Source organism: Mixophyes fleayi, chromosome 2 (genome assembly GCF_038048845.1).
Source record: "Mixophyes fleayi isolate aMixFle1 chromosome 2, aMixFle1.hap1, whole genome shotgun sequence".
Taxonomy (NCBI): domain Eukaryota; kingdom Metazoa; phylum Chordata; class Amphibia; order Anura; family Limnodynastidae; genus Mixophyes; species Mixophyes fleayi.
In genome coordinates this window covers 149,721,767-149,748,223 of record NC_134403.1, presented here as the reverse complement: position 1 = coordinate 149,748,223, position 26,457 = coordinate 149,721,767, and the positions used below count along the sequence as shown (strand labels likewise).

General features: G+C 38.4%; 1 protein-coding gene across 10 annotated transcripts in view; it reads left to right on the top strand.

Annotated features, from left to right (window-relative positions):
* The window catches only part of MAP4K4 (mitogen-activated protein kinase kinase kinase kinase 4), a 121,154-nt gene that overhangs the window by 56,164 nt on the left and 38,533 nt on the right, over positions 1-26,457 (top strand). For all 10 annotated transcript variants that reach the window (XM_075200226.1, XM_075200224.1, XM_075200219.1 and 7 more), the window contains exons 4-12: positions 11,380-11,505; positions 11,906-12,016; positions 13,497-13,587; positions 18,044-18,174; positions 19,065-19,119; positions 19,290-19,368; positions 23,424-23,599; positions 25,238-25,310; positions 25,853-26,063. In XM_075200226.1, coding sequence (XP_075056327.1) covers positions 11,380-11,505; positions 11,906-12,016; positions 13,497-13,587; positions 18,044-18,174; positions 19,065-19,119; positions 19,290-19,368; positions 23,424-23,599; positions 25,238-25,310; positions 25,853-26,063 — 1,053 coding nt within the window. The remainder of the gene's footprint in view (positions 1-11,379; positions 11,506-11,905; positions 12,017-13,496; positions 13,588-18,043; positions 18,175-19,064; positions 19,120-19,289; positions 19,369-23,423; positions 23,600-25,237; positions 25,311-25,852; positions 26,064-26,457) is intronic.

Below are 26,457 nucleotides of genomic sequence, written 5' to 3'. Positions count from 1 at the left end.
ATGTAAAAGTATATAGTGTTTTTAAGTCGGGGAAACAAAAATGGAAAAAAAATCCTTTTACTTTGGTCAAGAAAAAAAAAGAGCTGTAATTCAGGCAGTTATCTGTAGAAAAAAATAAAATTGCCAACATGCCATTCTACACACGCAGTGGCAAAGAAAGAATGAGGCCTTTTCCTTTCTCTGAGTGCGATTTCTAGTACTGTTACTGAGGCATATTCTTGTAAGGTCACTCGTGACCAAGCAAGACCAAGTAATTCGGACTCCAAAAGTGGTGCCCAAATAGTTTTGCGTGTAAAAGCCAAGCTGGAACAAAACAGTAAGGCATTAGAGGAAAATGTATACTCCGATTCCTGAGGAGAGTCCATCCACGAGTGCTACGTGTAATCGTGACCATTCTGATAGTGTACCCATAAAGAAGGCCCTTTTCAGCATTTCTGCTAATGTGTGCCTCAACAGTCCGAGTGTAGCCGGTGATACACCAATTGAGGATGACACTTTGGAATTGCTACAGGATGCGGGGGATATTTGTGTCAGTGCTCGTTGCCATGTATTAGCTGTAGAATTACCTCACTGATCCAAACAACAGGTGGAGCGATCAAATGAACCATAACTGGTTTCAGGATCCAAAGACAATTCCATCTTGCCCCACTTTTCTTTTCTGCCATTGCTGTGTGCCAATGTGTCCTAGATGTGGTAGGAACTGCCATGTGTTTGTATCATTGCTCTGTCGCTTTCCATCCAGCCAGATCGCTGCAATATTTGTCCAAAAGTGTATGAAAATAATATTGTGACCTGTGAGGTGGTCAAAATTGCCTGCAAATGACTTGAAATTAGTGTTATTGAGGTTAATCATAATGTAGGATCAAAAAAAAACAAAACCACTTCACGGGGGTCAGTGAGCATCTCTAGTCAAATCCCATGGGACTTTGAATTACGTGCTATGCCTACTAAACCATCTAAAACTATTTAGCAATGTTTATGGATGTTCACTTGGGCAGGAGTTTGGTTGCTCTAAAAAACAAAAAATTTGAATTTATTTTTCATTTATAAATTAAACCAGTAATCTAAAAGTGCTGGGTTTTGGCCATGTCCTATCCAGATGTAGTGGTCCCTTTGTGTCAGTGATATGGCGGTCTGTCCCTACTAGTGATGACATTAATTCGTCCTTCACTTGTACTACCATTTATTCAAAAGTTGCTGCCTTTGGACACTACTCGAGGAAAATAAATGTATTTATGGAGGCGTTTTTTTTTTTTGTTTTGTTTTCTTTAATTGGGGTATTTTGAAATGCAAACTGCTTCTTAAATTAGGCTTAATTACAATTCTTGTCTGTTTCACTTTGTCCTTAACTGCACTGCAAAACCATATTGGTTTTATAAGTAAGGATACTAATTATCACTTTATCTCACTATCTCTATCGCAAATTAGTTTATTTCATGGGCTTTCTCCTTATCTGTTCTCACATCAGCTATGTCAACAGATTGTACAAAATGAGTTACTGTAAAGTTTGTGGTGTTTGTTTCTTGAACACCACAACTCTGAAACAGCTGACAACCGGAACATTCCTGCCAATTTGCACAAGAGGGGAGGACTAAAGCTGGGTACACACTACACTGTTTTCGTCCAATAATCGGCTCAAACAGCCGACATACGACCGCTCGTTCAAAAGTCGGGTCAGTGTGTGTAGTGATACGATGGTCGAAAGTCTTCCCAAATGGACGATTGTCGCCTCATTTGGTTGGTCGTACCGTTTAATATTTTCGTTCCAATCTTGTTTCCGCTGTGTAGTGTGTATAAACTTCCGACCGATCCACGACAATCCTCCGATACTTCCTCGACCTGGGGGGGCGTGTATGTTAGTTAATGGATGTCTGTCCCAGTCCCACGTGGTGCAGAATCCGCACATCACTGACCAGTGTTTTGTATCGATGTATATTGAACCTGTCTGGCTGCAGACCATTACACTTGTGTAAAGCACGTGTGTTATTCATATTTACTCTTTATAACCTATTAAAGTTTTATATTAACCTTGATTAACTTATAATTGTGAAGAACCCAGAATAAACCACACAGTGTTCAAGTGTTTTTATTGCAGGAAAGAGGTTCAAAAATGTTAACACACTCAAAGATCCGCATGAGACGTGAGCGCGCCCATACCAATCAGAGCTGAGTACTGCAGAGTATTTTTAGTATTTAGTATTTTTAAAGGTGCTACTGGTTTGTGGCAGAACAGGTCTTGATGTGGCTTGGGTTTCTATTCCCTTTTGATTTCCTTATCTACGATACAAGGAAATAAAAAAAATGTTTACAATTTAACTTCTATTTCTGTACAACGGCATAAATACTCTCATTTTCTCACCTTTCGCACTGCTCGAGATCAGTTTATATTTTGGTCCCTGTGGTGAAATCGCAATAATAGCGGGCTTAACCTCCGAGCATTCTAGAAAACAGGCGCCATTTTGGTTATAACGGTATAGGTATGTGCCCAAAGCATTTAGTTGTTTACACATGTTAACTGAAATACCTTCGTGTAGAACTTCTTTAGTATATTCTTTTTCAATTTTTTCTTGTTTGCTAACAGGTGTAACATTAGTGGTATCAGTGGTATCTAAACAGGCCTAGGTTACAAATTAGTACTGACCTTTTTTAATGTCTTTGTTGTCCTGGTCCAGTACTTTGACCATCATCTCCACCTCTCTTGGGCTCATTGGATTTGCTCTTGGCTCTTCTTGAGTATCTCCATCCCCCACCTTAACTTTTCCAACATCTTTTGGCCCTTCCAGCAACATCTCTGACTCTTATCTCCGTCTCTGTCTCCATAGCTGCAACCCCCACTGACACCTTCTCCTCACCCGCAACAGTGTACTCTTCTCTTTTTATGCAGCTTTGGGTGTTAACTGTAGCGAAAGCTCTGCCCCTTTATGCTAATTTCTTTGGTATCTCGTTACATTTCCCACAAATGTCGCTGCAGTGTGTACGAAATTAAAATCATTGTTCACGACAACATGGCTGTAAAAAGTCGCTAAAGGGACGTCCGCTCTTCCCTTTATCATCCTAAACAAGGCTAGTGTGTATGCAGTCCATGGACCAAGCGATCGGACCATCGATCGCATGTAAAATCGCTCGGCATAAAATGTTGTTGGAAAATTCTGTAGTGTGTACCCAGTTTTCCTGTCTCTTTTGAGAGTTTCTGCAGCATTGAATTTCAGAGTTGGTTAATCTTGTCTGTTGACCACTTGTTAAATGGCATTTAATGCTGTTATCCATACATTAGAAATGAGTGCACCTTTCATACTTTAATTCATAATTATGTAGTAGTGGGAATTTTAGGAGCCATTTAACAGTGTTCGAAGAAAGCCGGCCACACGTGCAATTTGTTTTTCTCGGTTGTCGAATGAATGATTGCGTTTCTGTCGTACATCTATATATACAGTTAAAGGGCATACAAAGCGGAACAATGTCAGTGCCTACAAAATGTTGTAGGATAATTAGTCTTTAATTTTATAGTAACGTACACCTCTTGTCTTCAACGTAATTGTTTTGTCTGAAAATCCTCCACCCAAAAAACTAGATATTTGATTAGATAGTCCCTCTATTTTGAATGTAATGTTCCTTTATAACTTTGATAAGACACAATCCGATTGTAAAGTTTGTGACCATCATAAACATAGGTAATATGTAAACATTTTTTTTCTTGACACCTAATGCTTTGAAAACGCAAATCTGAGGCACTGTAACACTATTTTGTAAGCTTTCCCATGGGACTTCTCTAAAGGTGTTGTGAAGAAATATGTAGATATTGTTTTGCAAACCTTGCCATGCATCCACTCACACATTTTGTTTTTTCCCACCCCTACATCATACATTTGATCCTATAGTTTGAATCTTTTCAATTCTACTGCATTGTTTAAAATATAAGAGATACAGCTGTTCATGATTAACCATTGCTTTCGATTGAAAATATTTGCATTACTATTTTTGTTGACAGATTCAACTACCATAATTTATCAATCCATTTTCTGCTCGGTGTATATACACTGAATGGGCAAAACTATGTTGATGATCGTTCTAATTAGTGTGTTTGGTCAGGGGCAGCAATACCAGTTGCTGACAGGCATAAAATCAAGCCTGCAGACATGCAATATCCATAATCAAACATTATCAGTACCATGGATTGTACGGAAGAGCTCAGGGACTTTCATGTGGCACTGTCATAGGATGCCGCCTTTCCAACAAGTCTGTTTGTAATATTTCTGCCCTAATAAAGGTGCCAGGTCAACAGTAAGTGCTGTTATTCTGAAGTGGAAATGTCTGAGCAACAAGAGCTCAGCTGCGAAGTGGTAGGCCACACAAGCTCACAGAACAGGAGTGCTGAAGCGCATTGCATAATCCTCACTACAGAGTTCCAAACTGCTTTTGGAATCAACATCTGCACAAGAACGGTTGGCCATGGAAACTCAATCCATGAAGCTCTAGACTGAGAAGCTGCACACTGTGTTTCAGATGGTCATGTGCAATAGCAAACATTGGCAAAGAATGGAGCACCACCATTTCGCAGTTTGATGTAGAAATCTAAGTTTGGTGAAAGCCAGGAGAACCCTTCCTACCCTGATGCCAGCTGTAAAGTTTGGTGTAGGAGACGTAATGATCTGGGATTATCTCTCATAGTTTGGCCTGGGGGTGCAGTATCATTCTTGAGAATTGTGTGCTTCCAACGTTGTGGCAACTGTTTGTGTATGGTGGCATTGTCATGCTGAAACAGGAAAGGGCCTTCCCCTAAGTGTGGATTCATCACAATTTTTTTTCCTGAGGTTGTTGTGGAAGAACATGAGTGGTCTGCAAAGAGCCTTGACCTCAACCCCACTGAACACTTTTGGTAAGTATTGGAAGGATGACTGGCAGCCAAACAATATCACCCAACATCAGTGCCAGAACTTCTAGTCCAGGCATGCGCAGTAACGCGATGCAGGCGTACAGAGGCTGCCCCACTTCCTGTCCTCACTAGACCACCAGGGATAACATTACTAATGTAGGAGATGGAGTGTAGCGCTCCACGTTAACACCATTATCTGTAAATTGGAAACATCCAGTGAGCGCCAGTTCTGTGTGCGAAAACAAGTTGTTGAGAGAGGTCAGAGGGTAATGGCCAGACTGGTTAAGCTGACAGGAAGGCAACCGTAACTCAAATAGCCATGTGTTACTATAGTGTTATGCTGTAGACCACACAGAGTTTCACTCTAGTCCGATAAGAACAGGAAAATACAGGAGGCTACAGTGGACATACACTCGCCAAAACTGGACAGTTAAAGATTGGGAAAATATTGGCTGGTCTGACAAATCTTGATTTCTGCTGCAGCTTGTAGTTGCAGGGTCAGAATCCATGGATCCATCCTGCCTTGTGTCGGCTGGTAGTGGTGGTGTACACACATTCAGATCCATACAATTTTGGTCTTCCCACATAGAAGGCCCGACTTGCAGAGTAGAATACAGACCCGTACAAATACTGATATTTCTTATGATATTTTAATTACAAAAATGTACCCAGGTGTCATTGCACATATGAAAATAGGTTTATAAAATGTATCGAAGACTTATGCAGCTACCATATGTAATGGTTAAAATACCTTTTCTGCACAATGCGCTTGTTAAAATGTGCTTTCTTATTAACCTTTGCCTTTTTTATACCCTTGAGATTGCTCAAGGCGTATTTGCATATTTCCTAGAGAGATTAAAGGACCACTAAGGTGATCAGGTTGAGGAATGCTTTAAACTATATTCCCTGCTAATGGGCAGATATGTAAAAAATCCTGTGAATAAGAAAGACCATTGCTTGCCCCCCTTAAGTTTTATGATGTGTATAGTAAATTTTGAGACATGAGCTCTTTGTGCAGTTGCATCATATATTCCACAGACTGTGAGAACCATCCAGTTTGCTTTGGATGCCTGAGCAAGTCTGACTTTTCAAAACATGGTCAGTAAAAAGAATATTATGCGATAATGACAGTAACCAGTATTTAGTTTTTGTAATAGCCTGTAATAAATATATATATATATATATATATATATATATATATATATATATATATATATATATATATATATATATATATATATATATATATATATATATATATATATATATATATATTCTCCATTTACAGCAGTAGAGATGACACATTGATGAGCATCACTGCCTCACACACAGCACTGGTGCAATGGATTGAATTCTGACCAGGGCCCTATTTGTTTGGAATTTTTATGTTCTCCCTTTGTGGGAGAAAATCTTGGTAAAACAATTGTGAGCAGTCTAAAAAAAAAATAATTGTGAATTTAATTGGCTTGACGAAGTGTGTGTTTGTATGTCAGAGAGTGTTGATTATAAGCGACCACTGGTGCCTGATGTGAATGATTACCCTTCCTTTGTAAAGCACTGCATATGATCTGTTGCTATATTTCTAATATTTTATGATGACCTGTTGATACTAATGATATTTTACAGCACTTGAAGCAGCATATATGATATTGTCACAACTTTTGAATGGTACATTACAGAACAATGGTGCTAGTACCTTAGTGATAAAGCCAATATGTAACCTCTATCCTGGGATTCTATTACTAGCACACGGAGTACAGAATTGCAGATCCAATGGCCGAGTGACAGTGTTTTCAAAATTGGATTATGACCCTGTAATTTAATTTTATACTACTTTTCTTCTGTTGAAGTAGGCTGGGGTGTGCCACCAGGAAAACCATGTTTATGCCAGATAAAGTTATCACATAGGGCTATATCTATTCACCGGTGCAGCACGACCTGTAAATAAATGAAAAGAGAACGGTAATTTAGACTAACGTTCTGGAGATCTCCGACCTGTGTGTCCGCGTACACATGCACTGCTTGTCTCTGGAAATTACATTTGTAAAGGTGCCAGAGTATGTGACCACTGAATTCATTTTCTGGCAGTGGAGACTAATGCTGCAGATGTGGGAGGTCCAGTAGCCCTATTAATCTATGGAAGACATTCTGCCACTTAAGCATATCAATATTTTCTGGTATCTCAGATTAGCTGAGGTTGTGAACTGTTGCACAAAAAAAAGAAAGATTAACAGTAGTTGGCTGAAGCCTGCCAACTCCCAGAGAAGCAGCAAATAATTTTTGTCTGGCTCTTTTAGCAAAAGAGAAAAAAAAAAAAAGTTAACTGTAGCTCTGTTGTATGTCTGCTTCCTTTTATCCCAGCATGACCTCAGCCGAGCTGCTGTAATCTAAATGTGCAGCGTTGATTTAGTCAGTAGGTCAATCCTCACAGTAATCTGCTCACACCTGGGATGGCGGTGTAGCCTGCAAGCTATGTTGAGTAGGCATCAGTACTGTCCATCTCCGGTAGTGCTTTGTGTTGGAGGATTTACACAGAGGCCACCTCCCAGGTGACAGCAGCTTTTCTCTGCCATATGGCAGAATGCTCTGTATGTTAGAGGTCCTGTTGGGTGCCTTACAAATATTGAGAAAAAATGTTTGTCTCTGTGCAATTGACATTGTGCATTGTGTCTATTCCTTACACTGACTGTAAATGTTCTGTGTCTTAAAGCCGAAAGCTGTACTCCATTAATATGCATTCTCTAAAACAAAAGCAAAAAGTCTTCCATTTTGTCATTAAATTGTGTGTGAATATGTGTGTGTGTGTGTATATATATATATATGTATGTATATATATGTGTGTGTATATATATATATATATATATATATATATATATATATATATATATATATATATATATATATATATATAATATTTTTCTGTTGTTCCTTCGAAAAATACCTATATTTTAACATTTTGTTTAGTTGCCCTGTATTTTGTCAGTTGTTTACAAATACGCTGAAACATTTTGCGTAAGCAATATCTTAATACAGCATGTTCCTTAAGCGATCTCCATACAGCATGTTTTTTGGGAGTTATATGCTTTTCCAACACTTTGGAAATGTAAAAAAAAAAATACTGTTCCACCTCCCCTCTTCAGGAATATGTGTGCTCACTTGATCTTTCATAATCTTCCTGTCTGCAACCTCACTAGCATGCTGACGCTCCATAGAAATGCCTATTGATCGGATCCATTGCAAAACTGTCAGTCTTGCTCCGGTCACGTAATATCTCCCACTCCATTACATTAAAAAGGATATATCTCCACCAATAACATACATTCTCTATCCTTCCTTGGTTATTGCGCTCACACTCCCAACCTGCAGCACCATTTAAAGGTGGTTTACAAAATTAAATGGTCAGTTCTGTATTACGGTACCAGAAGAGCTCCAAGAAAACAACTCTATGTTGTAGCCTGATGGACCCCAGGTAGTGGTGGGGGAGGTGGACCAGTTTTTCTTATACTGCCACCTTTTACTAGGTGGTACTACAGCTTATTAGGTGGTTCTGTGGAGTGTCAACATGCTGATGAGGTCACAAACGGTATTGTTATCAATTGTGTAACCAGTTTAGCACCTGATTGTATTAACTTTAGGATTTTCTCTATTGAACGTCAATGCTCACAAAATAATGGAAACTTATCTTTTCTCATTTTGAAAACTTGTATTTATACACTTTTTGTTTGTCTGCTAAATTTATGCAAATATTTTTTTTTCCTTTTGTAAAATTAAACTTCTGGCTGCTAGATAACCATATGTGCAAGCTATTTCTGCATGTAATATCACAGAATCATTCACTACTTCATGAGCTACACACTCTTAATATTGGTCATGATAGGAATGACATATATATCATTCAGCATTCCATGGTCAGCATTTTTGAGTAATTGTAATGTGCTGGGGGGCAAACAGTCCTGTATTGCATTCATTCTGTGATTATCTTTTCAGTTTAGAGAGGAGTTTTTCCCATATCTCTTTAAAATTATGGAAAGAAAAAAAAAAGAAACCTTTTAGGCTGTATCGTCTTTACACACAACAATACTGGCACTGTACTATTATGAATATTTGTTTTGTTTTTTATTTATTTTTTTGCAGAAACTTAGTGAGTGCTTGTAAGGACAGCTTATTAACCATTGGCAGAATATATCGGCACAGTAAACCTTCAAGTCACTCCCGTGGTTTTGTCTTTCATTAAACTTGGGAATACAGAATTTAGCTGCAGCACCAGATTACCTTTTGAACATGTGCCAAGTAGAGACAGGAGGCAACAATGAAGAGAGGATTTGACAAGAGTATCATATTTCAGGGAACATTTAGACATTGAAAAATATGAGCATATGGTGTTTATAATCCTTTCCTCTGACACCAGCTCTCCTTTTACAATCAGGTGGAATCCGTTCACAAGAGTTACTGAGCTTTATTGTGCTTCTGTACTGTTGTCTTCCAGTTTACTTTATTTATTTTTACTTTAATGCTCATGTTAGATGTCTTAGTCTGTGAGATCTTGTGTAATTGGTAATAACCGAAGGACTCTTCTATATAAATCAAAACTGTTTGTAATCGGTTTGCTATTTACACATGCTTTACACATGACTTGTGGGGAGAGACCTAGTATTTCATATGTAGAGCAGTGGTGTGTTTAATACATTTTGAGGAGTTATTACGCTGCCACTGACCCCTCCAAAGTGAAGCACAATTTAGGGTGCAAAATTCACATACGTCCACAATGCGTTTTATCATGGGTCAATTGTCCTGAAACCAGAGCAACCATAGGGCAGTCTCATGGAGCATTTCATAATAACAATTACAATCAATAATGTTTATTGTTGAAATGATCAACTTTTGTTTTCTTGAATTGTACTTAAATAAACACTATTAATAACATTTAATGCAATTTACATTGTAGTTTTAATAATCTGCTATTCTGACCCTGAAGAACCTATAAATACGGTCTGAGCGATCCCATTGGAAGGTGCTGGTGTTTTCTGTCTCACATCATAGCTGTGACTCCTTATATCTTTGGCTCTACCAGAGCTGTGCTCAATCCCTCTAGGGCTCCACATGAAATACTGCCATGTGGCTATGGGCTACCAGTTATTCCTACTTTGAGAAAACTATATTGCCGCTCATTGCAACTTAAAATAGGATTATGCTGAAGCATGAGGATCTTTGTGCAGGAAAATGGTCATATTAAATGTTTTATCAGTATTTAATACATGTTAACCATTAATATCACAGTTAAAGTGGTACTTCTTTAGGGGAGGAATTAATGTACCCCTAGACTGTATAACTATCATAATGGTAGGCAGTCCCTCCAGCCTGCACACAGGCCCGGCGCTCCCATTAGGCAAGGTTAAGCAATTGCCTAGGGCGCCGGGCTCTGCAGGGCGTCTCAAAATAAAAAAAAAAATGACTATGGTCATTTAAAACTGTGCTGAAATCCACGGGGAGGAGAGGGGGGAAGGGGCTATGAATCTTACCTGCATGAAGCTGCTCCTCTCTGCTCTGTCTCCTCCCCTCCACTCACTGACAATGACAGGCCGTGATGATGACATTGTCACGGCCCGACAGTGTCTGGGAGGGGAGAAGACAGAGCAGAGAGGAGCAGCTTCATGCAGGTAAGATAAAGAAAGACATGGGGAGGGAAGCGCAGCGCCAATTTTGACAGGGTACCCACGGCGTGGGGGGGGGGGGGGCGCCGATTTTCACACTGTGCCTAGGGCGCCAAGGACTCTAGCATCGGCGCTGGCTGCACAATAAGTTAATCATTTTTCCATTGGTTTTTTTTTGTGTTTTTTTTTGGCTGCGTTTCTACTGTCAGGTTTTCAAATGTTACTGGTTGCTTAAGCCACAGAAGCTGTGTATATAATCAACAGTCTTCAACACCCTGACACAGCACTGTTCACAAAGAAATTCCAGGCAAAAACTTAGAATATTGTGTCCAAGGTTAATAAAAATGTAATGATTGTGGTCCTTTGGGAAACGCTAAGGAGAGGAAGGAGTTTATATGGAACTTAAAACCACCTTCCTATTTTATGTAATGCTTAGTAAACTAAATTAAGAAAACAGATAATTTGTTTTTGCTTCTTGCAGTGTTGTGACAAGAAGGGCCTTGTCTAGCTTTTCTATTTAATGTGACTGATTTCTGCCAGCTTTATAGACTGGCACTGGCATTATGTGCCACGTTTACCAACTAAAATCTCCCTAATGCGTTTGTCTACCCTGTTCTAAACCATTCCTGCGTTTTCCAGGAGACTGCTGGAGTGTGATGGTCATACCATTGAACACTAAGAAGTGGTTTATATTCTTACGTGGCACATTTGACTAAAATGGGGAACCCCCCCCCCCTTTTATATTTAAATAAAATGATGAGGCATCTGTATTTACTGTGTACTGCCTGTGAAAAATGTAATTTTATTGTATAGTTATACATGATTTTATTGATGTAATTATTTATCTCAATAAAGGATGAAGAAGAGGAAATCAAACTGGAAATCAATATGCTGAAGAAATATTCCCACCACAGAAATATTGCCACTTATTATGGTGCTTTCATCAAAAAGAGCCCTCCTGGGCACGATGACCAGCTCTGGGTAAGCTGCATGTCAAAAATGTCAAGGACTTTTTTTATTTTGTACCAGCAAGTTTACACCAAAAAGGAGAGAATATTTTAATACCCATATGAAGTCTGTTAGTCTAGTATGCGATGCTGTGCTGTAAAGTACTTATTGTCACTGTTGTATAACCGCCTCCCCCCTAACATGGCAGCATTGTGGCATAGAAGTGAAAGATTGCATGATAGACTCATTTAAAAAAAATCTAATCTGTTCTTTAATTTCATATTTGGCTCCAGAATACACAGCTTTTTCTATAAATCTATGCATGTCTGCATTTCTATGAACTGGACAGCGCAATGGACGTTCAGTTAGTGTTATTAAAATATTGTTTTTATCATTTATGCTACTCAGTGCTAATAGTTCTTTTGTTCCACAGCTTGTAATGGAGTTTTGCGGTGCTGGCTCAATCACTGACCTGGTGAAGAATACTAAAGGGAATACTTTGAAAGAAGACTGGATTGCTTATATCTCTCGTGAAATCCTAAGGGTGAGGATGAAGTGCTCTTATCTCAGAGTAGTGCTGTTGAAGAGTTATGTCATGAAATATTAATCCGCTACTTCTGCGAGGGAATCCTTTCTCTACAGAGCTTTGACGTCATTGGGTTTTCAGTTAACTACATACTGGGGTACTAATTCCATTAAAGTACAATTTCACTCTTGAAAGCACAGATGCCAGGCTAAACTGCACAAGCACGTGGCACCATTCCTGATTGACTTATACAGATTGTCAAACAACAATTTGAACATTTTAAAGAGGAGCTTTTAGCTGGATTGACTTTTTATTTTTATTTTATTTTATACTTTTATTTTTTAAATTTGTTCTTTATTATACAATTGGCTATATTATTGATTTTACAAAAAATGGTCCCAAACGGGAGCATCCTCAGTCTGTTGCTAAAGTGCCCGTGTACTTTAAGGGGAGCCAGCAACAGAAATCCTGAGATGTGGGAGAAGAGGGGTTGCCTCGGAGCCTCTGCTCTAACCAGAATATATCTTGTTTTCTAATTTTGCTTTGAAGTGTGCTGACCAGCACCACCACTCATGCATGCCATAACACTCTATGCTCTTTACTAGAGAGCCGGGAGCAGTGACGTGCTGGAGGGGTGACAGCAATTCTGCAGAATATAGGCATTGGGTCCCAAAGTGGCCCTGACTGATGTGCTGTCTGTATTGAACCCTGCAGTGGACTAAGATTTGTTTTAGATAAGACTTTGTTTTAGATAATCCCTCTTACTTTGGTAACAAACCCCTCCCCACTACCTCTGCGGACAAGTCACATGTGCCTACAGCTTTACAACAGAGATTCACAACCTTTATCTTATAACCTATATATTCTTTTAGACACATGACATGGATAGGCTCATGTGAATGCATTGGATCACACTGCTTTAGTGCTGGCCGTTCATGTACACAAAATTGTGGCCTGACAATTGCCAGGTTGTGCCATATGTTTAAAAGAATATTGCTTTCTTTGTGCCCTTTATACTTGCATCAGGTTACACATAAAAATGAGATGACTATAAAACATTAGGGGTAATAGTGTGTGTGTGTGTAAACATTATATAGGATATGTTTTGTGTCAAGTTTAATAGACAGAAGTACTCCTAGAAAACATTAGTTCTACCACTGTGGTTACATTTTATCACAGGTTGGGAAATTGTGATCTACAATTAACACTCCTCCGTTATTTGTTTAAAAAATCAAAGGTAATTCTGACCTTTCTTTGTCTAAACCTGCGTAACCAATGTGGTTTTAGTCTCCTTGTTCTTCTCATGGACTGCCAAATGTATCCCGTTATGAATAAGCTGGGATCAGGTTCCATTTGCTTAAGACAAAGGCATATGAGTCATCGTTTCTTTCGTTATTTTAGCAGACCGTTTTATTACAGTGTCTCAGCAAGTCAATGTATCTTCTCATCTAGCAAGCTGTAAACTCACTCTTGGTTGTATCACACTTGTTTTCTTTAGGGCTTGGCTCATCTCCATGCTCACCACGTGATTCACAGGGATATCAAAGGACAGAACGTGCTGCTAACGGAAAATGCAGAGGTGAAGCTGGGTAGGTGACATAATACAGGTGTTTACTGAACATGAACTGACTGAAGAGGGGGATTGTAGAAGATGCTCCTCATACCACAGTGTATGAGGACCACTCTAGTTCTGTTATATATAATATTTGGATCAAACACATGAAATGGGTAACTGGTGTAGTAAGCGAATTGGATACTCATAGATGTGCTACCAAACCCCTCTGCGTTATATTACAAATAGGAAAGGCTAATGCCCTAGAAAAACTGGGTCACATGGAACCTCCGGGGTACATTGATTGATTCATTCCCCTGGTTGGCATAAATAGACAGGACTGCCGAGAGGAATTCAGGGCCCCGGTACAACAACTTCATGGGGTCCCCCTTATAGTTGAGAGAGGTAAACAATTTTGCATTGTGGGTTTTTTCAGTTGGGGATGTGGCTATGCATCATTGGAGCGTGCTTATCACGTGAAAAGCACTAGGCCACTCTCCTACAGAAACAAAAATCTGCATTGTTGTGTACACCATTGCCACAAGGGTGCAGAGCTCGCTCGCCGGAGCGTGGCATATGTCCCAGCACTCCTGACTTTCAGGACATCTAGCACCACAGTGTAGTATATAAAGAATGCAGTGTGTACATAAAGGGGGGTATTCAATTGTTAGCGAGACGGGTGAAAATCCCGCGCTCGAAAAAATATTACCGTTAATACGGTAATTTGCACGTAAATACCGTTAATACGGTAATTTACTCGCTGGATTTCAGCGAGATATTACTGTATTAACAGTAATATTTTTCTAGTGCAGGATTTTCACCCGTCTCGCTAACAATTGAATACCCCCCAAAGAGTTCACGGTCTTGGCCTCCACCTTACATTGGGCAAAACAGTCACCAAAAATTGGGATTGTCCCGCTAGAATCACAATATTTCATAGGCTCTCCTGCTCTTTCCTACCTGTTGTCACTTTCACCACCTGTGGCAGCTGTTTTTTTTTTTTTTTTTTTTTTTAGTTGCGGCTTGTCTGGGTCCTGGAATGGGGGCCCTATTTGGAAAAAAAAAATGGCTACATTTAGTAAATTCCAACCAGCTCCGTCGTTAAATCAATAGCAACCATGATTAATAATTAGGCCTTCCTCCAGCCCAACATTAAAATAATAGTATTCACATTTAATAAATAAACCTATTTCCCTCCCTCCAAACAGCCCCAGCAATAAATTAATAATATTTACATTTTATACCTATTTCCTGCAACCATCACTGCAATTAAATAATTCATAGTCCCATTTAATAAAGAGATCTCATTCTCCCCAAACTCAACCCCACATTCAATAGCCCCCAAACCACCCCATCGTAAATAAGTCCCCACTATTACATTGCCCCTCCATCGCCCCACAAACAAAATAGCACCCATTAATTAGCCTCCACCTACCTCACACTCACTATATTGCCAAAAGACCCCTGTGCCATCACACACACATTACTGTACCCCTTCATCACCACACTGTCCCTCCTTATGATCATACTGTGCCCCTTCATCACAACCACTATGCCCTTTTATGATCGCACTGCGCCCTCCATGCTGCTTTCCCCCTTTACCTGGCCCCCCTTCATCGCACTGAGCCATGCCGCTGCCTCTTCTCCTTCATCACCCTGTGCCTCTCTCCCCCCTCCCCCTCTTCATCATCACCCTGTGCCTCTCTCCCCTCACCCTCATCTTCATCACCCTTTGCCTCTCTCCCCTCACCCTCATCTCCCTGTGCCTTTCTGCTTTGCATTCCTCCGTCTTTTACTTACCTTTGTATTGTCGTCTTTTTGAGGACACCTCTGCGCCACTCCACACTGAATGTCTGGTGTGACGTGATCATCTGAGTATTTGTATAATCACATGAACTCGGCGGCCCCCCTCCCCCCCCCCCCCCCCCCCCCCCCTCTCTGCACAAAAAAAAGAAAGGAACAAATAAAAAAACATCAGGTTGAAAAAAATAAAATAAAACAATAAAAAAAACATCGTCAGTGAGGGGCCCAGCCCCCTCCCCCCTCTCGGTGACCCTGCGAATAGGTCACGTTTTTAGGGCTAAAGCTGGCTATACACTTTTTTTTTTTTTTTTTTTATATATAGTGCATGTGTGGCTTGAGTTCCATTTAGGTTAGATCTGGCTTACCATATTGTTACTACTTGTACACACTTTCAAACCCGGCCAGGAAGAATGTGCAGTTCGATTTTGTTTATTTTTGTTTTTATAGTACAGTTAGACCACAAGATAGTAACATGAATTTATGCAGCATACCACAGACATTCATATGTCTTGATTATAAATAGTCTTATCCTGCAGGCAGACAGACACAGGCCCCACCATGTCTTGTAATGTAATATATTCAGAAGGTTTGAAGTCAAAATAGAATCCAAGCGACCCTGAAAATCCGGAGTTACTACGTGATAATCTCGTAGAACAGTTTGAATTTCATTTCATCACCTGGGTGTCACTCGTTACAAGCTTACATGTGCAAATATTGGCTCTGTGGCCTAATGTTGCTTGTTGCTGCCAGTACATACAAGCAAGTAGCACATTTAACAATTACTGTAATTCTCTTGTACCAACGGTTTGGATTTTTGGGACTACAGCCTACATTACTTTGTATATCTAGCAGCTGCTAAACTTTATGCAGCGGGGAAAGACACCTATATCGTGTCTGCAATAAGTCCTGATATGCTGCAAAAATAGTATATTAAAGAGACAATATACTGGCGCATTACTTGTTCTTGCTGATAAACAGCTGTCTACATTCATTCATGACTAAAGCATGCCGTCCAGTATGCGATTCCAGCAATCCGTTTAAATTAGCCGCAATGTTCTGTATGTGTGGGATAAAAAGAAAGTTCCAACCTGTCTAACATCTAATCTGGATCCATTCGGTGGCAATAAAAATACCCAAAATCCTGATAGTGTATGCTGTCATTGTCTGACCACAGTAATCGGTCACCATAGGATTTAGCCAAATATTTCTGTGTGTTATCGTGTTTCTTCACATAATCTAGATGAAATTAAAAACAAAAATAGACCTTTTTTATTTCAGATATATTATGCAGACAATTTAACATTTTCTGGATTCATTTGGTGCAATGTGCAAAGTAATGCATAGCAACCAAGGGCATGTTTGGTTTCATCTAGGCACCACTAGAAGGTTGGTAGAATGTGATTGGTTGCTCTGAGTTACCGCACATTTGTACACATAGAATCGTGGTGAAATAGTTTTAATTTTTTTTTTCACTCAAACTTCTTACATTTTTACAGTAGCTGGTTAGATACAGTCTCTCTCTCGAGAGGAGTGTTTTAACATTTCCTCAATTGGGTAAAATTCCTCTTGCTTGAGTGCTATGGTGGGAGAGCATTGTATGGAGAAGAGGTGTTAGCAGTATCCGCAATTTAAATTGTTTAACGCAAATAGGTCTCTTTTTTTTTTTTTTTTATTGTTCTGTACTGTTATACCCTGTATAGTCTACTGTTTGTACTATGTGCGGCGCTGCGGAAACCTTGTGGCGCCTAACAAATAAATGATAATAATAATAGGTCATGTACACAAAGGTGATTAGAGAACTTAAATAAGGCCAAGTAGAGTTAGCCTGACATTTGTTGGTTGAAGGGTATAACTTTCTTTTGCTTTTTTAGGGAGAAGCTTTTTTTTTTTTTTTTTTTTAAATGTTTGGAAAAGAACTGAGAATAATGGCATTCAGGCAATAAGAAAAGCTTATAGGTAGATTTATTAACACCTTTATAAAAAAAAAGTCCTGCAATATATTTGTCTCTTAGTTCTCACATACAAAGACCAAATAAAAAAAATTGTTAATGTGAATTGAATTAGTATTTAAAAGCCCAGGCCTGTTTTGAAAAACAATCGCTGTGATTTGGGTGCATCACCCATTAGTTTCCATTTTGTATGTTGTTTTTCTTTCTTTTAAGCCTGTTAATTTAACTGTGTAGTTTAAAGGCTATTGAATATGTTTTTGACACTGATGGTCCTAAAATTAATGTAAGCAAATAGACCTGTGAACCCACACTTCCGACAAGCGTTTGCTTTGTTTGAATCTGTTATTTCAGAAGTTATCTTTGTGAAAAACAATGGAGTTCTAACGGAACACTCATTCTAGTACACAATGCTACAAGGAAGCTTTAAGCCCGAATAATGAACAGGCTTCTGGCACTCTGTAGGGCATGGGGAAAGTGCAAGATTTTGTCTATGCTTTTAACTAGCATTACTTTTCAGCAGCACTGTTACAAGCCCTTAGGTAATCGAAAAGATTCTGGAAAATTTATATACAGAATGACAAGTGGACTGGTGCAAAATTATATTGATTTAATGTCATCCTATGAATCCCTGATGGGAGCTATCTGAAGACTTTACAGTTCAACGATCAGCTGGCTATGCAGCCTTTTAATTAAATGTATTTTTGAAGTTGTCTGTTTATTGTGCTTATGTTTTCCTTGCAGTGGATTTTGGCGTTAGTGCTCAGTTGGACAGGACCGTGGGCCGGAGAAATACATTTATTGGTACACCATACTGGATGGCTCCAGAAGTTATAGCCTGTGATGAGAACCCAGATGCTACCTATGATTACAGAGTGAGTGGATTGTTTTTAGCATGACAAAACAATGGTAAACTGACTTTACAATGCAGGTATGACATGCACTCCTTTTTGGTCAGCTGCATGCATTTTTATGACTGGATTAACTGACCATTATTATTTTCCACAAGAAGTGGTTATAAATGTCACAATCAGACAATTGCTGCACATTACCCCCCCCCCCCCCCTCCCCCCAGTATAAGGTAGATCCCTTTGCAAGTCAGTTACCCATGAAAAAAAATGTGTTAACAACATAACACAAAACCCAAACACTCCATTAAACCCGCTTGTGTTCACTTCCGTGAATATGCGTAAATAGAACATTATGTGCCACCGCTGCTTCCAACCACAGGCACCAGCGAAGGTGAACATGGTGTCTGTGGAACCAATAGGTTCTATGTTTATACCTATTTGCATTGGCACTAAAAATGCTAATATGCGTTTTAACACCAGTGGGTAAGTCAGCTTAATGGCATCAGACATTATTAAACATACTTACTGTACAAACATATTGTAAATAACAAGTTTTTGGTTTCAATTAACAAATTGTGACTAACTTTTCCATCACCCTACAAAGTCTATTTCTAGGCTAACATGTCACATGTACAGCACTAGGAGTGGCTTCTTTTGACTGATATTTTTTTTAATGTATGTTGGTGCATTCAAAGGGCAAACAAATATTATTGTAAAAATCGTACTTGTATGCCATCCAGTGACTGACTGAGCCCTGTTCCTATTTACTTTCCACAACAAAGGCTGTAACATTTTAACACCTGATATTTTAGAAGATCTGTTAATAGATCAGTCTACTTATAGTGCAAATATTACACCGCTTACTATAGTGACTTCTGAATTTGCTGTATGTATTTTTTTTTTTTTTTTTTCAGAGTGATCTTTGGTCCTGTGGTATTACCGCTATTGAGATGGCAGAGGGTGCTCCCCGTAAGTGTTTTATGTATTATATTAGAAATATTTTGCTTAAGTTTTCAAATTTAACTGTAATGTTTTGAACCCAGGCATAGATCTATGAGCAAAAGTAATTTCTTTTTTTTTTTTTTAGAAACACCAAACCCAATGCTTACTTAATAGGAATTTATTTTTATTTCTTTTAGCACTATGTGATATGCATCCTATGAGAGCTTTGTTCCTTATTCCCAGAAATCCTCCTCCCCGGCTAAAATCTAAGAAATGGTAAGTTTATTAACTACCTACAAAGCAACGTTTTTCGGTACAGTAAAACAGTAACTACACTATAATAACCCTAACCAGATAAAAATGATTGGCAATCTGGTCATTCACTGTCTAACCACCATCCTCTTCCTCCTGTCATTGCCTGAGGGGAGTTGGTTATTGGCCGGCAGGAATGGTGTTGTTGACTGTGGGAAGGAATGCTGGAGACTAGTTAAAAGATGTGTTCCATGGATGTGACAAATTGTTGTTGTAGTTCTTGTTATTTAACTTAATTCTGAAAATAACAATTGGTGTATTCAGTGCATCCCCAAAGTTTCTGCTGCCCGATGCGAGGTTACTAGCCTTTCCTTACGGTAGGAGCACACCTAGCTCTCCCAACTAAGTGCTCCAAACTCCTCTAGTGTTGAATGAAAATCATGGTTTATAAATATCTCTAAATCACTACGTTTTTTGAATACTTTAAATACCCCATGTTCATAAAACTTTATTGCGGCAATTACGAACTGTCACTAAAGGCAAAACAATGTGCGTATGACACAAGCAAAAAGTTTTGTCCCGAGATAAAACTTGTTTACTATAAGGAGTAATGCAGCTTCTACTCAAGAAAGGATTTGTCTGTGAAGTTTGAGCATGTGGTGTTGTCAATGATTTAGTTAAAATGAAAATAAAATACACACATGAAAAAAAAAAAACCTTTGCTTATAACTGATTGCTAGAGGTAACCACAATACTTGAATAGTGTACATACTTGTATAAAAAATTGTGAGATTTATTATTTTATTTGCTGACTAGTTATGTTTTATCACTGCTTTTGGAAGAAAATTTACAAATTTTCTGCTTCATTCCCCCTCCTTTATTAGCAACATACATCTCCCACAATTTACTCAGAAGCTTTGTTAACAAGTGTGATCGCCATAAAAATAGATATACAACTTTCATATACAATATATGGGACAATGCATCCTCTACTGTGGAATAGAAGGATAATAAAAGTCTCTATATATAAAACCTCTTGGGCTTTGGCCTTGTGGTTTTATGACCTCTGTGACCACAGTCATATAAAATATCATGTAATCATCACATAACGTCTTAAAGTTAAGGTAAAAGATGAATGAACCAAACAAAGAGAAAACAAATCGGCAGGTATCACAGTGCAATAGATGTGACCGATTCTTACTTCTATACATCCTCCTACAATATAGCTCCCAGAATTCCCAGAGTATTTTATGGTGTTCATACTTTCTCATATATCTCAAGTCGTTAATATTCCTTGTCCTTAGCTGTAAGATTTTCCATTTATTCTGGGCATAGGACGTTGCACTGCATAGTAATTGGACAGTGAGCTGCCATCATGACGTGGCTCATTAGGTTATGCTTTCATACCTTCCAACTTTTAAGCTCCTTTGAAGTGAAGTGTGGTCATGCCATGGTGGGAGTGTGGGACATATCTAGCTCTTCAGCACTAGGCTGCCCCTCACTTCTTACCTCCAAACACCTATTAACTTCTGCACACAAGGCACCAATTCACTATTGCTCAGCTATGCAAAGCAGCAGTAAACAGAACGAACCTTCAATCTTTACTGTCTTCAGATCGGGACTGACCCTTTCTTTGGTGATTTCTAATACCCTTTCTATTCACGGTAGAGAGAATGTGGAACAGGCATGTAAATTTTGCCGCTTCTGGTGATCGATTATTTATTTATTTTTTATTATTCAGAGACACAAGTATAAATCATCTTCCTCTACAATTTATAATTTTATTATAGTTTAATTCTAATTTACTAAACTGTTTTATCTATTTTCTGTAAGAACAGATTGTTACGCTATAAATGGTTGGTTGGGGATCTGTTAGATGTGTACTTGACTAGGGTCTTGTATTCTGTCATCATTTCATGCATCATTTTATATCTCTAGTCTTGAAATATGTGAGAGTAGAACAACCTGTAACCAATTAGATGATCAGACTCCTCACAACAGCACAGACTGTTTCAGGAGAGGAGTGTGCTGATCTTGTGAGACAGTGACCGGTCTACCTGTTTCATTATGTAAGAACCGATCCGAATACAACATGGCCAGTGTTCCAGTGTGAGGTGGGAAGATGGGGGCAAGCCAGAAAACACAGACTTAGTGGAAGGGACAGGATCCATAGCAGTGTAGAGCAATTATATTGAGATCCTATCAAACTGCAGGAAGACGACTGTGTCCTAGTGGGAGCTTGCATTCAGTGTAAAACGTTGTCCATAGTGTTGGCCTATCGGGGCACTAAAGAGCTTGAAACAATGTTTAATAATCAGAAATAAATAGAAAGTCATGAGTTAATAATACTTTCATGCTAATTTAGAAAATTCTTATAAATGAGGTAGTAAATTTGAGTTAAAACAATAGCGGTGTACATGTTCTAATTGCTACATAAGTTGACAAAACGTTTTCATTATTTCCAGCAGAATGCCCTGAAGTTATAAAAAGCATAGTAATAAAAGGTTATATTATGATGGTTTATGTTTTTGTTAATTAAAGTGATTTATTAACAATAAAATCCTGGCAGGTATACCTCACAGCAGTCACAATGCTAAAGCTATGTACACACTACAGAAAATTTCTCCCGATGCAATATCTTTATTGATTTTACCAATGACTGACACTCCCGATCAGGAAGGTGATTCATGTGTACACCTCGTACACGTTTTACAAGATCTGTGCTCTTCATAAGTTATAACCATCGGCTGAAACGATGGTGACTCTGTAAACTCTATGGAGATCTGTCTGCGCTGCTGGTCGTGAGTGCGTGCACACTTCAGAGTTTACCCAACATCGTTAAATCGTTTTTATAGTGATTTTTGAGTCCCGTTATCAAAATCAAATGATGCAATGTGCTTTGGTAACATAAAACATGATCGTGGGATCATACACACTAGTGCAATATAGGACCTAACAGTTGTTTATAGTGTGATTGGCACACACAAATCCTGTAATCCTGAAAACGCTGTAGTGTGTACCAAGCTTAAGTATCATAATCTTAGTTGCTTTGTATGTATGCTAGTGTATGACCTGTCAGGCGTGTTTGCGTTCTTATATAAATGTATTTTCATTTAAGCATCCTAACATCACTATTTTATGCACATTGTGCAGTTTGTACTTTCAAATAATACCATGAATATTTGCATACATGGAATGTATTGTATATGAATGACTTTACTGTTTCTCATTTTGCATTTGGTTCACATTAGAATTGCCTTTTAAATAACGACTTGTTTTATAAATTTATCAATAGTAATATCATTTGTATAAACAATGAGCACCTGGCAACAGCCATCCAAATGGTCCACATGATTTTGGCTAATTTTTTGGTTCCTTGTGTTATATAACTTGGATAATATTAATAACTTATGAGTGGATATATAGGCCCAAGCTGATCGGGATCCATCACAAGTGATTTGAGACAGACAGTAAATGCAGTCTGACTCTCTTATGAAGAGTACAGATCTTGTAAAACGTGTATGAGGTGTACACATGAATCGCCTTGTATGCCATCATCATCTGAAAAGAAAAAGAGCACTTTTAAATTGTGCATATTTATGAATAATTGAATTTTAATGCTGCTATAAGCAACACAGTGATCCAGATGAACAGACCGACCACCAAGCTGCCTATCTATGCTTTGCTTTTAGCTGCATTAAACTGTATTTTAATTATTTGTAAATGTGGATGACTTGTGTGTTTTTTTTGTTACAAAATTTAGATTGTAAGCTCCACTGGGTCAAAGACAGATGTGAATGATTGGACATTCTCTGTAAAGCACTGTATAATAAGCTTTGGACATTCTCTGTAAAGCACTGTATAATAAGCTTGCACTGTATAAAGGATGATTTGTCATGTATTCACAAATAAATTCTACAGTCCTAGTTATCTTTAAGTTTCTTTTTAATCAGTGTATTTTAATTCTAAATACCTCACTTTTTCCTGCATGAATTGTTTTGCATGCAATAGATGTATTCATTATAATTGACTTTTACATTTACATATATTTTGTTAATCCATTGTAACATTTTCCACAGGTCAAAAAAGTTTTTTAGTTTTATAGAAGGCTGCCTTGTAAAAAATTACATGCAACGCCCTCCAACAGAACAGCTTTTAAAGCACCCATTCATAAGAGACCAGCCCAATGAGCGGCAAGTCAGGATCCAGCTGAAGGACCACATAGATAGGACCAGGAAGAAAAGAGGAGAGAAAGGTAGGTGCTTCAGGCTTTGTATCATTGTCATAGTTTGTAGGCGTTTGGCTTCTCACACGTTAACAAGCATGCACATCTTGTGTATGAGCGGCACCATTCCATTCTTGCTGCATAACATTGTAGCTGTGGCCTTCCAATGTTTGGGGATTTGCTTAGCTGAAAGTGCTTTCAATGCACCACTTTCTCGTCTTTAATTATTATAGTTCTCTTTCGCCCTATTGGAGGACACTGCAAAACATTGGGGTAAAGTAGGTGTTTGCTTAGTTTGACGTAACAGACAAACACAGGAGGTGACAATAGCTCCAGAAATTGTTTCTCTCCATAGAACAAACATATTTAGATACTTTTGCTGCGTGCTAGCAAATATATGCAATGATATTTCCAATCAAGTACCTGCATTAGTTCATTACAAGTTTCAGCTTAGTGAATCATCTAAACAAAGCAAAAAAAGTTAAGTAAACACATTTGAATAAATTGTCCCCTTAGACATTGTTATGGGGGGGGGAGGGGCATCTTTGCTTGAGATACTCCAACACATTTTATGCATAGATGATGATTGGCCCCTTGCAGGGACAGAGTGCTAAAAAAAATCTATGATAAAATATAAGGCTCTAAACCACAGTTTGTCCACAGAAGTTTGTATAGAAGGGAGTCTTATTGTAAGGTGTATATAAGGTTTTTTGCGTTAAGGCAATCAGTAAGGTCTTCTGTTATCAGTTGTCAAGAAACGGGGTGCTACTGGACTGAACTTTTTATTCATCACCCGTTTCTCACGGTTTAATGTACTTTTTAATCCTTGGCCCAGTCTAACTATATACACCACAGCCTTTGTGTATTATTATTATTTATATTACTGAAATTAATCATCTACAAACCCATAGGTTTTAGTGAGGCCTCATTGGGGCTGAAATTGAACTTGGGAAAGCACTCAAAAATTGACCCTATTATGCAGCTCTTGATATTATTGGAACTTGGCTTTGGAGGAGTAGAAAGTTAATTGAATGATACATCTTTTAAAAGTGCCTGGTGTCACAATATCTCTCGTCCTTTAAGGAACCCTGAGAAAATGTGTAATTAAAAAATGTGTGCATTATTAGCAAAAATAATACATAAGTTGGTGTGTTTGTCGTCTTTGTTTTATCAGCTTTGTACATCAACTCTTGCTCCATTCGCTTACATGAACTTGACTCAGGCTACCAAGGCTATGAAAAACTCTTATCGGTTAATCAGTGGCAATAATGAAGTAATACAGCTAATGCCATATATTTGTTTCAGGCACGATTTCCAACCATAGGGGCATCCTGTTTTGTAATGTAATTCGCAAATATATTTGTGTAAAAAAAAATAATAATAATAATCTGTATATTCGAATATTCTTTTTGGCAACTACTTTACTGAATGCAGTAATAAGTAATTGGTATAATTATATATATTATTTGATATCCATTCTGACACCTATGAGACTTTTATAGATTTAGTCAACAATTTGTCATTGTCGTTTTAATTTATTTAATGCTGATGAACAATACTGTAGGATGATACGATTAATCTGAAATGCAGCTTCTCTAAATCTGTAATTTGAACCCAGTGAATTGTACTCTGGGGTGGTTAGCCACTCACCTGTCTGTTTTTATTTAGATGAAACAGAGTATGAATACAGTGGAAGTGAAGAGGAAGAAGAGGAAGTGCCTGAGCAGGAAGGAGAGCCAAGGTAGCTCACATCCTCATACATTGTACTGTCCTAGGAATTGTATCATAATACCTGACCTGTTGCACTCACCCTCCATAACATGCTATGTGACAAATGTGAGGTTATGGTGAAACACTGTATAGAATGTTATATTTTTAAGTCATTGTATCATCTCTGCCACATTTATCCTATCTCCCAACATTACCATTGTAAACAAATGGGACAAATAGGCTACACACTTGATCCATCAATTCCTTTTAAAGTCATGCTAATTTTGACCATTGAAAATCAGAGCTGGTGCCAAGTATGCTATAATGGCACTTAAAGGTTTCCACTGGACTTCCTCTAGTTGCTCTAGTGTAGCTGGTTAAAGTGTGTGATGGCTGGAAACGCTGGCATTGTAGCTTTTTGTCGCCTTTGTGCCCCCATCAGATCTTGCACTTGTGTTCGACACAATCTAATGACCTGTCATTATTTAGTATGCATAGCAAAGAGTTTCCCAATTGCATTGTGCAGCTACTGTCCATTTACCTTCTCTAAATATATCCGTATTGCTCTTTTAGCTCCATTGTTAACGTGCCTGGGGAATCCACCCTTCGACGTGATTTTCTGCGACTGCAGCAGGAAAACAAGGAGCGCTCTGAGGCCTTGCGAAGGCAACAGCTTCTGCAGGAGCAACAGCTCAGAGAGCAGGAGGAGTACAAGAGACAGCTACTGGCAGAGAGACAGAAGCGCATAGAGCAGCAGAAAGAGCAAAGGAGGCGACTTGAAGAGGTACAAAATCAGTCCAGGTTGAAGTCAACAACACTGTCAACCAGAATTGTGGCCTTGCTTCATTGCCTGGGGAATGCATTACATTATTTTTATGCACAAATTTATCATTAGCACAATTTTTACTTGGGAATCGCCTATGTTGTGGAAAGAAAATACATCTTTGTATATGGGGACACTAAAATTTAGTATTGATACCTTTTATTTGAGAGAGAAATTTGTTGCAAGATAAAAAAAAATGACTTGAAAGATAAATAAGACTTGCTATGAGGGTGTTTTGATAATTGAGTTAGTGAGTCAAAAACAGGCTCAAGATCACATTCGTGGACCGCGATGCACTTTTTCAAAACACGACTTTTACATGTTTTTTTTATAACCATTGAGCTTTTAGGATTAC